The 13,539-nt window shown below is 35.0% G+C and overlaps 1 protein-coding gene across 2 annotated transcripts in view; it reads right to left on the reverse strand.

The window, feature by feature from the left end:
• The window catches only part of LOC106457039, a 27,635-nt gene extending 19,181 nt beyond the window's left edge, over nucleotides 1–8,454 (reverse strand). For both annotated transcript variants that reach the window (XM_022383097.1, XM_022383091.1), the window contains exons 1-4: nucleotides 8,141–8,454; nucleotides 2,906–3,019; nucleotides 2,007–2,102; nucleotides 911–1,046 (exon numbers count right to left, since the gene is read on the reverse strand). In XM_022383097.1, coding sequence (XP_022238805.1) covers nucleotides 911–1,046; nucleotides 2,007–2,102; nucleotides 2,906–3,019; nucleotides 8,141–8,251 — 457 coding nt within the window. In that variant the 5' untranslated portion in view covers nucleotides 8,252–8,454. The remainder of the gene's footprint in view (nucleotides 1–910; nucleotides 1,047–2,006; nucleotides 2,103–2,905; nucleotides 3,020–8,140) is intronic.
• Nucleotides 8,455–13,539: the final 5,085 nt, after the last annotated feature.

The raw sequence follows: 13,539 nt of genomic DNA on the forward strand, positions 1-13,539 counted from the left end.
TACCTTCAAATGTCACCAGTTTAAGCATAACCCTTGACAATGAAATTTAACATGCTTAGCTAGTGTTTCATTTTTCATGTTATTAGGCTATAAAATGGTTCAAGCATCAAAGTCTCAATCTGTTTGAAAATTGTAACCATAAATTTATTAAACAATATCATACAAATTGCATAACTATACTGGAGCCTTTTTGTGGATTAAAAAAAAAAGAATAATGTGGGATTCTTCCAAAAAACAATGAATTTAAAGACAACACAATATAAAAATAGTTCCTTCTACTTCTGTCAACAATGTGCATTTTTTGTCGAAATAAATAGAAATATTTTTCTTTTGATTAGCTTCTACTTTTTAATATAATATATATATATGCAAAATCAGTAATTAGCTGTTTAAGCATTCATACCTTAACTATTTAGTCAGAGATGATATGACATACATATAAGAATAAAATCATGATGTCATAAATTATATTGCTATACATTGGGATTGTTATTAGCATGCCATAGAACTTGTCAACACACATTAAAGATGTACAAGTCTATTTATTCATATAGGCTCCCTTTATAGTATAGTGAAACTCAGATATTATTTTTGAAATATTTAAAGGCCTTTTGTGGTTCAGTTTAATTTTAATATGAAAAAATAAAGGAAAGTTAAAATGAGTTTAAATTCTTAGTACCAAGTTAGCTGAAGAATCTTGAATATTAATTGTTTAGTATATTATCTTGATGGCAAGAGAAATTTTGATACATAAGCTTCTTTGATAAAAAACTATACAAAAGTTAAATATTTTTGATGGGAATATCATACTAATTTTGCATGTGTATTACAATTTGCAAGTTGTTATACAGAGCAGGTGAGGAGTGTTTACTAATTCTATGATGTTTTATAATTATAAAGTAGCTCTTACCTCTATAGCCACTATCATCAACCAAAACCTCTGAGGAGAACTTATGAGCTCTTTTTACATTACTAGATCTACTTCTTGGCTCCAGTGATTTTGAATTTGAAAAATTGTGCTGAATTTGGCCAATCATAGAGTCTTGCTGGAAAACAGAAAAGCGTGTTTAAGATGTGACTCTTATTCAAAATATCTATACAAGTTTATTAAAAAAATGTTTAGTTTGATAAATTTTAATAATTGCAGTTTCAATAGTTCTAAAACATGCAATAAATGTAATAAAAATTTATATGTATTAAAATATAATCACTAAAAATTGACTTCATTAAAACAAGTTTAATATGACTAAGTGAAAATGAAAAACTGTGTATGTGTACAGCAAAAGCTCTAAAAGTACTTTATAAAAATTAGTGGTGTATTCAAAGTGTGTTAAATCTGTTTTTTCAAAGTTTTAGATGTAGCCTTAACATATTTTTAAAAGATACAAATAGTTTATATAGAACCGACTTCAGCTGAAGATTATTAATAGATAAAGGGAGGTTTGAAAATAGAAGTGGTAAATAATTCTATCAAAAAAAGTGTTTAAAGTAAATGCCATTCATTATAAGCTATAATAGATATGATGCTGAAATGCTAAAAAGACAGAGGAATTTGCTTCCCATTGGTTATAGACTACAGAAAGTTCATATTTTTGTCACATTACCTAGAAAATGGTGGAATATCTTACAGGAAGTATCACGGCCATACACTTTGGTTCAAATCTAAAATGTGAACTTTCAATATTGGAAATACATTGTAATTTAACATTCAACTTAATAAAGTTTTGATTTTGACTCATTGCAGTATATACATAATCTATTGTTCTGACTGGCTAAACCACTCAATAACTAAAGTTCCTTATGATTCTAACACAAATTGTTAGATAAAACAGATACAACAAATTCAAATGCAACCAGAATATAATTTATAATTCCTCTTTTGTGTGATTACAATACAGACTATTTAATAAAAAATTTTTAAATTGAAATATCTACAAAGGATATAAACTGGGCACAAAATGTAATGCTATACACTAAATTATTTTAATATAATAAGAAATACATACTGGCACATGTCTGACCACAAAGGGAGGACGTAAATTTCTTGTAACTTTATCCTGTTGGATTACCTGACTTTTAGAAGGGCTTTCAACATATGAAAACTGTAAAATGATAAACAAAAACAGGTACAAAATTAATTACTGGTGCTAAAAGGAATAGTTTTAACATCTGTGTGTCTGTAGTTTCTTAACTATTTTTTAACTTTGGTAAATATGATGTTTTTTTATTCCTGTATCAATTTATCCTTAAAGGCAATTTTGAATAAAATATCAATATTTATGGCAGAAACATGTTGTGTCAAAAGTCTTAAAGCTTTCTTTTTTTTTAAAATAAAAAGTATAGTAAATTTTATAATTAAAATTCTATTATAGTGATATTACCATATTTTAAGGCTAAAGTAATGATACTAAACTATTATTCTTATTAGTTTATGACTTAAATAAAGCACATGTCCATTACTATTGCTGACGTAATAAAATTTTTAAGGTACAAAAATACATGAAACACCCAATCTATCAAACACTATACATATTTTCAGGTACAGTTTCGACTTGCACCTCTCCACACTCATTGAAAATAAACAGGCTGTATGATTCCTGTACAAAACTTCACAACAAAGACTAATCATTATTCCTTTACATAAATTATATATCATTTTAAACAGATTGTAGAAACTTCTTACACAGATTGTATGCTTTACTTGTGTAATATTTATGTACTGCTTTAGATTAAAGGTCTACAGACTTATTTCATACATGTATTATAAAAATAATCAGTTATGTTTCAAAAATGTGCAGGATTAACACTCCTAGGAAGTGGATTACACTTGTGTAAGACAGCTTAAACCTATTTATTTTTTGAAGTGTGATTTGCTAAAGAAATTTTGATATATTATCAAAATTACGTTTTGATGGATGTGAGATGATCTTGAGGAGGAGGATGTTTCTTCAGTTGAATACCTTGTAGACTCTTTGATTACAGAAGATGTGGAAAACTCCATTTTAGGTGATATTATTCCCTGAAAAAAGGGAAAACATGTTTGACCTATAAACAATGCACATAATATTCCCAGAAATATGTACTTTAAAAATACATAAAATGTCATTCAAATGAAATTGGTTGATAGAAATTACAGTTTTCCAACTAAATATAGTTCATACAAAACCAGCTGTTCAAGTAACAGATGATACAAATAGCATCTCAACCATTACTATGTCTGTCACGTCCAAGCTGGCCTGAAGAATCCTGGTATTGAATGAAAGGCCTCAACAGCACTGAATATAGCAGATGTAGTGTAGTTGATATATTATTACATACTTCTTTACTTTTGTAAGTTTTGATAATTCACGTGACCTTAAAATATTTTTCTCAATTGGTTATTCTTTTACACGGAGGAAGAAAATTATATAATTAGAAATATATTTTCAGTGCAGTAAGATATTAATTTCCAATATTGTATCTTACCTCCTTTCACACAGAATCCCATGTTGAAAAGGTGGAAGGACTGGTGCAAAGTTACCTAGATAAGCACCTTTCAGCTTCATGTGCTACCAGAACTTACAAGTTGCAACCCACAAACGGTACGCTGGGGGTACCCCAGCCAACCAGAGTACATGTCTGTCAGTCCAACTGCTTGTAATACTGAACACACAAGCCTCAGCTTGATGGAGGAAGTACGCTGGTGGTACCTTGACCAGTTAGTACATTGTGTCCATGGTAGGACAAAGGCTCCCAACCAACACATGTGTGAAGATATATGTTAGCTAGTACAGCTCTAATCCAAAACCTATTCTCCACGAACTGATATTTAGGTGAGACTTGGATAAGGGGCCCCAATTGGAGGAGTGAACTGCATTATGGTAGATCTACTCCAGATTCTGAGGGGAAATCTGTACCAAACACCACTGCCCTATTCTCTACTGAATGGAATGAAGAACATTCAGGAAGAAGCCTCCATGGTCTACCACCCCAGCAGCTAGGAACTGGTAAGTGTTAAGAACTCCTATACTCCACTTGAAGAAGGAGGTAGATGCTTTGGAGAGTCTGGAGGAATGCTGATACAGGAAACTGTGCAATGGGTGGCCACAATAACCCTATTTTGAAAAGCAGACCATCCCTGATTTATTCAATCAAAGGGAGGGGCAGCCATTCCCTTCTGCTTTACTCATGATAGTGCATGAGTCAGTACAGTCTGGTATGAGCATAATTATAAATCAATATATCATGAGAAGAATCTACTACCAGTCTTGTGAAACACCCATCTCAACAGTGTGTATTATACGCCTAGAGAGAGAGGTATATATATATATATATATATATTAATGGGTGGGGCATTCCAGCCAACCACTTGCCTAGTCCAACTCCTTCCTACACCATCCTCCACATCTTAACCCATCAAAGGTAGTGCACCAGGGGTATCCCAGTATATATACTCTGATCATTATAGGATGTACGTATACCTGTACTGGCACCACTTGCCAATGAATGAGATCCACTACCTATAAGAAAAGTGATCCTATAGGGGAAAATTGGAGAGAGAGAGAGAGAAAAGTAAACTTACCGATTCATAGTTGAACCATCGTGTGTAGAATGACAACAGGTGGAATACGATATCCAGATGAGGAAGAAACAACCACATGATATAAGTAATGGAAGATGAACGTGTTCAGTGTAATCCATAACTGTATTGGGATATTAATGTTTTTCTCTACACCTTTACCCTTCCTCTCTTTGAACCCTTGGCTACCTGTTCCCTCTACCATCTCCCCCTTAAAAACAACTTCCTACTCCTTTTAGCCTGTGGAAGTCGGAGGTTGGACATATTTGTGATCGATGTTTCACATACTATTTACCACCACACCAGTGTTCTCCTTTATCTGGATCCTTCTTTCCTTCTCAAAACATTGGTGGCTCGTGAGGGCAGCTCTTCTTTTATGCCAATTTCCCTCTCTTCCATTTCACATTTTATACTCCTGTTCAGGTCTGGAGAGACTTCTGTGTCAAGTTTGTGCTCTTTATTGTGATGTTGCCCACATGGCTTCCTTCCGTGGGTCTCAATCCCAGTTATTCATTTGCTGGTTCCCATCCTTTCTTCTAGACTTTCACCCTATACCCTCATGGATTGGATTCATCAGCTTATTAGGTTAGTAGATACATCCTTTTCACCCAATTCCCAATGTCTATTCCAAGTGTCATCTCACCAGACTTAACACCATAACTTTTCCCTGGCAGTTAATCTGCATCATCCTTTAGAAGAGATCATCAAGTTGGGTGGAGGGAAGAGAACAATCAATCCAGAAGGAATGCAACAAAAAGGAAATGGTGGGAGAGGAAAATACTTAGCAGTACTTGGTAACTCATAAGGTGTTAGATAAGGCTGCTTGATATTCTGAAATAGAAGATACTGAGAAGTCATAATAAAATAGCCAGGTAAGGAATTCTGCAATTTGAAGCATAGTCATCAGGAAAGACAGAACCTATGGTGCAGAGACCATCAGTGAAAATTCTGCTACTTTCTCTCATAAATCATGAGTGAGGAAGGGCAAACAGAAAGGGATAAAATGGATGCTACACATGTGGATAATCTAGATCTTATCTCAAGCAACCGGACAAAAGCCACATGTGAAGACAGTGTGTGTGTGAAATGCAGGATGTAGAACTAGTGACCGAGGTTGATGGAGGAGGGATGGTAAAAGAGATAATGGGGAGTCAGTTTAAGGTGGGTGAGAAGTGGGAATCAGGGCTGTGCCAGCCACAAAGGTGCAATGAGAACTACCTAAGATGGAGTGGACTGTTTGATGGATATCACCCTAAGTAGGAGTCGGATTGGAGGATAGGCACATAAGTACAAGTTGGTCCAATCTTGACCAAGAACATCCACAGCCAAGGCCTGGGGATGAAATACTGGAGACCATAATAGAAGCAGTTTGGAGTTGTGATGTGTGACAAATACATCCAAATGAGGAGTAACCCCATTGTGTGCACAGCCACTGGAAAACATGAGGGTCGAGGGACCAATCTATGGGTAAAATTTGGTTTGGATGAGAAAGACCATCTGTGACCAGATTAAAGGCACCCCAAACATGACATGCAATGAAGCATGTGTGAAAAGCATGGATCCAAAAAATAGCTCAAACATCTGGAAACAGCAAATAGGAACAGGTGCCACCATGATGATTGATTTACGAGTCAAATGTCAAATTGTCGGAATGGATCATGACTAATTTGCCCCAAAATGAGGGAAGGATGTGATCCAAAGCTCAATGAATAGCCAGTAGTTCCAAGATGTTGATGTGTAGAGTCAACACGATCCGAAACCTGCTGATGCATCAAACTTGCCTCCCAACCTCTGAGTGAGGCATCTGTGAACAGGTGCAACTTGGGGCAAGGAGGTGGAAGAGGTACACGCATTGTGGTGTTGTCTCTGTATAGCCACCATGTGAAATCATCCATTAGGGACAGTGGGAGTTGGATAATGGAGTCCAAGGAATCCCTGGCAAGGTTCCTTTGATCGTATAGCATCCAATGAAGATTGCACATGTGAGCACGACTTAAGGTATATGTGCTTCTACGGAAGTCCATGTCCCCAAAAGTGGAAGAGTAGGTGAGGTAATGGCCTTGGTGACTAACAGCTCCATCAACCATAAACGAAGGGGAGATGGTCGGATCCGACTGAGGTAGAAGTTGAAAAACACTCATAAGTGGATGAGACATAGGGAAAATACAAGAAAGGAATTCTCCACCTTTATGACCTAACCAACATGAACTGCTTCTCTCAAAAGCAACTGTGTGTTCATGTTCTACAGGTTCTTATGGAGCCAGCAGGAACCAGTTGTCCATACAATCATGGAGTGTGAAGTAGTCAAGGAAAATCCCTGACTAATTGATAAAACACATAAGGTTCTGTGGCCAGCCTTAAAGGAAATGTGCAAAACTGACAAACCTGACCCCTGTGAATGAACCGAATATAGTGTGGAGGTAAGCATCTGAGACGTACCTGGAGTGAATACCCATTTAGTAAAATGGGGAAGCTATGAAATGACTGAGCCAAGACAAATCTATCACTGGATGCCAATACCCATTTTTTTTTGGAACTACCAACAACCTAGAGAGGTGTGACTGACTGATTCTATAGCATCCTTGAGTGGAAGAATCTGGACTGCTTCAGAGAGACACTGGCAAGTTGTGAGATCCCAAGGAAGTGAAAGGACACAGGAACTGGTGATAATGGAGGGTGGGTGGGGGGGGGGGGAGGTGGATTAAGAGCACCTGTAGAACCCAAGGATCAGAAATGAACTCCCCCCATAGGTGAACAAATCTGGAGAGGTGTGCACCTACCCTGCCAGAATCCACTAGGTAGTCACCAGTGTATCATTGGTGGCACGTGTTCCAGCAGTGAGAAATGAAACGGCTCACTGTGAAAGCCCTGGCAAAAGGAAAAGGCTGGGAAGATGTGGGTTGAGAAATGGTAATGGGAGAAGGGGCAGGTGAGGTCTGAGACAACCTGGAAACCAAGGGAGAATGTTGTCATGCAGACTACACCTGTGACTCGAGAGCTTCAGGGACATCACAAAAAACAGATCTGCATAAAAATGGTACCACTCAAAGATCATGCACATAAACTGAGACAAAAGTGCACCCCTACCCAGAATATCCCAGCAGCAGAGGAGCCATGTTTAGAGAGAGAGGGCCAAGTAGGATAAACATGCCATGCACAATATGAAGGTATAAATATCCACCAAAAACCCTGCAGAGGATCAGTGGAGAGCCTCAGTGAGGTAATGGATGGTAGACAGGTACTGTCTGAGAGAATTTAGGATATGCCAGAGTCTGGAAAATTGAGCCTGAGAATACCTAACCAGTGACTCAGGGTTGGACCCCTGCACTTACATTAAAGACTACAGGTGTTGGAAGTCTAGAAAAGGGAAATCTACTTGGTGATAAACCACAGGAAAAAGATCCAAAGCTTGAGGAAGATGAGGCATGCTATATCCAGCATATAACTGAACCTCAAACTGGTCAGCATGGACCCTGATATGAGGAGAGGGAGGAAAACAAGGTATTCTTATGTGGGAATAGTATGTAAAAAGGAAGGTGTAGGGTCATATGAGACAGGGTACACATACAAAAGGTAACATACCTGTGAAATCATGTCCAAAAAAGGCAAAGGGAGGCCTGGCTGCTTCCACAGGTAACGTACAAGATTGCACAGTATAGGAGGCAGGAGGAAAAAGGCTCTCCAAATCCTCATTGTCAAGACCAGGTTCTTCTGGACAGGAAAGATCTTGTCCAGGTTTGGAAGAAGCCAGTTGTCTCATGTAGTGTTCAAGCTCCAGTCAATCTAAGGTCAAGACCTCCTGAGCCTAAGGTGTAGAACATGAAGCCTGAGAAATGGCATTCAAAGTAGTAGTAGTCACTCTAGTAGCAGTCATGATACAAAATTCCAAATTCATGGTTCAACTGAAATAAATTCACCAAATTAAGTAGTGAAGAAAAAAACAATACAGTTAAGTTTCTTCCAATTTGAGAAACAATGCAAAAGAAATTAAGTGAGTGCAAATGTGAAAAAAAAACAAACAAGTGAAATTCAACAACATCTGACACGATAGTGCCTAAATGAGAAGTGAAGGTTAGGCTGAATAGTATAGAGGGAGTAACTTGTGTTGGGAGAGTGTGTCATACTCATATTGGTGGAGGATTACCACATACTTATTTCCATGCAAAGACACAGTAGAACCACATTGAATGTGGGGTGGGTTAAAGTTTCAAAGTTAGTGGTGAACCAAAAAATTGCATGTATAGGGGGCAGCACTGAACAAGAGAAGATGTTATGTGAAAAGAGGTAAGATGCCATATAGGAGATTTTTATTTCGTTTACGGATTCAACATAACATACTACAAAGGCTTGTATAACAAGGTTGCCAAAACTGTAGGGTATAAGAGCAAAAACATTGTATAACATTCAATATTGTTTAAGTGCTTAAACCTTTTAATTGCAGATGAAGGTGTATACATTGAATTGGTCCAAGGTGCAGCTACTAGTAGGAATGAAAAAGTTTTAGCAACATACAGCTGCAGTGCTCGAGATTTCCTTTTTCCTGTTCCTATCCTCCGCCCTGCATACAGCAGTTTTGGGCGAGAAATTCTTCTGGATGCTACTTCAGAATTCCCAGTAAGAAATCACACCAACTAATTGGATAAATTTCTGTCACACCACTTACACCAATAACAAATGTACATAAAAAAACAAGAAATTTAGTACTTATGTCTTGACTTCAGGCTTTTTCACATAAACAGACTGAGCACTGTAGGTCTACTTTTTGTAAGGGTATTAGTCGTCCACAATATTATTAATCTTTATTTTATATATGCAATTTGGAACAGTATGTATCATGCACAAAAAATAAACTGTCCTAAATCTATTATAAATCAACTGGCTTTCTAAATAATCTATAAATAAGTTAAAAACTCTGCAAGGTAAACAGTGAAACTGAGGCTATATATTCCTAGCCCGATGCTTAAAAAAATTAGTATCCAAACAAATGTTGTAAGAAAACACTAAGAAAAAGTTACTGCCATTTTTTGAAAGACAAGATGGGATAGGAGGGGTATATCATGTGGGTTTGACTTTATTGTTTATATCTCAGTGAAGCAAGAAGTTTGTAGGCTATAAGTTTAGATTATGACTTAGAAATATCCACAAATCAGTGTGTGATTGGTGGCACACTCAAAAGATCATATAGGAGTAAAAAGAAAATCTAAAATGGGCAATTCAGAGAGAAGAAGCATCACAGAAAAGTAAAGATTGAGGATTTACTTAAATATTTCTTTTCAAAATTGAGACTTATTTAATACTAACATTTGAACTATAAATTATGTTTTGATGTCAAGTTTATTGAAATACATTGAGAATAAAGTTGTTTAACTGAATTTTGGATGTAACTCTGTAAAAAGATCATGTCATATACACTTTTGCCCTCCCATGCTCATAGGATTATTCTTACAGTTCATATCACAACTCTACAAACTAGTTTTTATAAACTAAATTTCACAAACTTAGATCTAAAAGTTATATTCTAATATATCTTCAACTATGAAAAATACTACACTCAAGGATCTTTAATTTTATTGTAACTCTAACTGATGGTTTATTTTAAATTAATGCTTTTACTGACATAATGTAGATCTATTTCTATAAATGTGAATAATAACAGTTGTATGAAATTTAAATTATAAATTGACTGATTATCTTTTTTTTTCACAATATTATTCACATTTGTCAATACTAAGTCAGATAGGAAAAGGAATCATTTATAAAATAGTAAATAAAGTAACTTTTGTCAAATTTAATATCTAACCTATATAAAAGCCAACGTGTGTCATGTCACGTCATGCTAAATTTCTCGAAATAGGAAGAATCATAAAAGCGAAAATGCATTTATCCAAATAGAATAGTTCGATTCCTGTCTGCTCATTATGATTTTTGTGATGGGTGTGCCATGAAACCTGATAACTGTAGTGAGTGTTGGTATAATAAGCCTAAAGTAAAGACGTAGCCTAGATCCAAGTGCATAAAATTTATCATGAAAGTAAACATAGCAATTCAATTTTAAATTTAAATTGTTTCTGAATTAAGATATTTTCTGTTATATAACTAACATATTCAGTAAAAAACCAACATCTTTAATCAACGGAGACTCTAAGTTAAAAAATCAACAAATATTTTTCCAGTTTTTTGTCTATACATTTCATTTTATACTTTCAGTACATAGACTAACAACAATATAGGTTATAATTCTGTTGCTAAGCAACATGAAATAAAATCTACTGTTGGAACATAGTGTTATCAAAACGTACTGGCTTTTGTATATATTAGAAGTTGTTAATCTAACTGATTTTTACTAATAATTATTCTATGAATACACCACAAATTCATTTCATTAATGATCTTAATTTTGATTGACTCACAAAGGAATTTACTGATGTTTGACTGCCTCAACTGCACTTTTCTGCTTGTTTGGTGGTCAAGCTTGATTTTGCAAAATTTATTTGTCTCAGTTAGCTACGGAATGTGAGGTTAAGGTATACTATGGTAGGCAAGTTATTTTTGATGGGCTATGTATATATATATGCTAGTAGTTATCATAATTCTCACTTGTAATAGAAAAGCAACTTCCATGTTGTTAAAACTAGGTATTTGCTTTTTCAGACAAATGAGTGTTTCGCTTAGTGAAGAAAAGTTTTCTGTAACAATTGATCCATAGTTTCAGAAAAGAGAAAGAATGAACTTTTTTTATCGAACTTCTAAATTCAAAACTCATGGAATAATATTCATATTTATAAGAAAATGAATGCTGTACCTTCCAATTTTTCTGTCACAGCAGCTGGATCAGAAGTTTTTGGAAATGCCTATATAAAGAACAAAGACTGATTGTTTGTTTTGTATTCTATCATAATTTAGGGTAATCAGACACAATAAAAATACAATTTTACCGATTAACCTGTATGTTCAAGGAAAATATTTAAATTCAGTGATATAAACTAGTAAACTAACTTTGGTATGTATATGTACGAAACTTTTTATTTGTTACATGAATTAACATTAATGTTATAAATAAACAGTCCATACCAAATGGTGAAAAGAGTAAGAGTTAAAAAAATTCTAAAATTGCCAAGGTTTATATTAGATTTTCATCCACCATACTAATTATTTTTTAAAAATCCAATAATATAACTTGTGCTTGTCCCTAGCTATCAGGTTTTTAAATATGACAATATAATTAACTATATTACAAGTCTTGTTTCCTGCTGTTAAGGAAATTAATGCTCTAGTAACTCTACTGGTAGATCATCAACCTGAGAACATTATAGCCTGGGATAAAGCCTCAGTCGGGACAGTTGTTTTTCGCTTAATTGCAATCATTACAAGTAGTTACATCTGAATATGAAAACAAATTAAGCCTCTTCTGTGACAATTTCAATGCACTGTAAGTTAATAGAAAATTATAAAAATAATATGAAAGTTATAATTTTCCTATACTGAAAATATATTTCCTATAGGTATTTACCTCTTGTCACATAAATAGCTATTCTCATTCAGTGCCGCCCTCTATATGCAAAAAATTTTTTCACATGCCACAAGCCTTGAGCTCTCACGTACCTTACAATCAACTGGTTCAAATACATCTCGCATGTAAATCATCATGCAACAACCCTCCACCAATAAGAGTGTGATTCCCCCTATTTGATTCTACTGAACTATCACTTTGAGTTTTGACAGAAAATGGAGAGAAGCATGCATATATATTCAATGGAAATATACGACAATGTGTCATAATATAATTGCATATGTATACAAATGAGCATTTTAAATATTTCTTATAATTGTTATATTTTCCCCCCTTCCTTCTCCTTCTCTCTGCTGGCCATAGTAAGGCCAGTCATGATTTTGCTGCAGCTGGCCAGATTTCCTCTTAGAGCGACATTCTGTACACTCTACAAGGTCTAAAACATGTTAATTTACAATTATGTATTGATTATATTAATATGTCATTATCCCCTCCATTTGTGATGGAGTTTGGGTTGTGACATTTCTATGACCCTCTTCCACTGTGATGACCCTAAATCCTGGTGGGCCATTGCTGCTACAAACTTTATCTGAAATTAAATATGTTCTAAGTAAAACATATAGCTGCAAAATTTTTACCTCACTTTTCCCGAGAATTGCAATCATTTTTTGCCATCTCCTGTTTGCACAATTCTTGCCGCTCCTTATAGTCAGCTTAAAGGATGGCTACTCTATGTGCAGTAACTATAAAATTTGCAATCATGCAGTGTTGGCTATAAGTTGACACTACCACCAGCCATCACCGTGATTGCCGATCTGGTGCTTGAAACTGAGATTGGTGCTATCTTTTAAACTATGGCTTAAAGATTTTTGTTGTGAGTGACAGCCTAGACAGTTATACAACGTTTTAGACATTTGTGTAATATTTAGATATTTGTGTAACATGGCCGAAATGAATCATGCAATGGTAAAAAAAAATGTGATATTGTCAGCAACTTCATGTCTGAAATGCCATGAACCCTATACATAAACAAATGATACACAACATCAATACTGTTACAACAATAAGTTAATAATTGCTATGGTACATGTGTCATGCCTGCCATATAAACATTAAATCACATCCACAGCCTACAAACAGCTATATATGTGCGCATGTAATATATAATGAGGTCCCATATAAACCACAGACTACAATAAAACGATTGGGTGCCAACAGTTATACAGTCACTGTTATTTGCTAGGTAGTCAAATATACTTTAAAATTACTCTACACAATGTGCAATGATGCATTTAGTAATAATGCCCAGGCTTTATCACAATACTTACAGCCATTTTTGCTCTAGCCTGGTGGAACAATATCAAATAATAATAATTAAGAACACATGGACAATCCCTATTATGAACCACTGCTGTGGTTTATGATAATGGAAAATATTTACAATATTAAATTTTACATTTATTAAAGTGAA

The sequence above is a fragment of the Limulus polyphemus genome, unplaced genomic scaffold (genome assembly GCF_000517525.1).
Source record: "Limulus polyphemus unplaced genomic scaffold, Limulus_polyphemus-2.1.2 Scaffold14, whole genome shotgun sequence".
Lineage (NCBI taxonomy): Eukaryota > Metazoa > Arthropoda > Merostomata > Xiphosura > Limulidae > Limulus > Limulus polyphemus.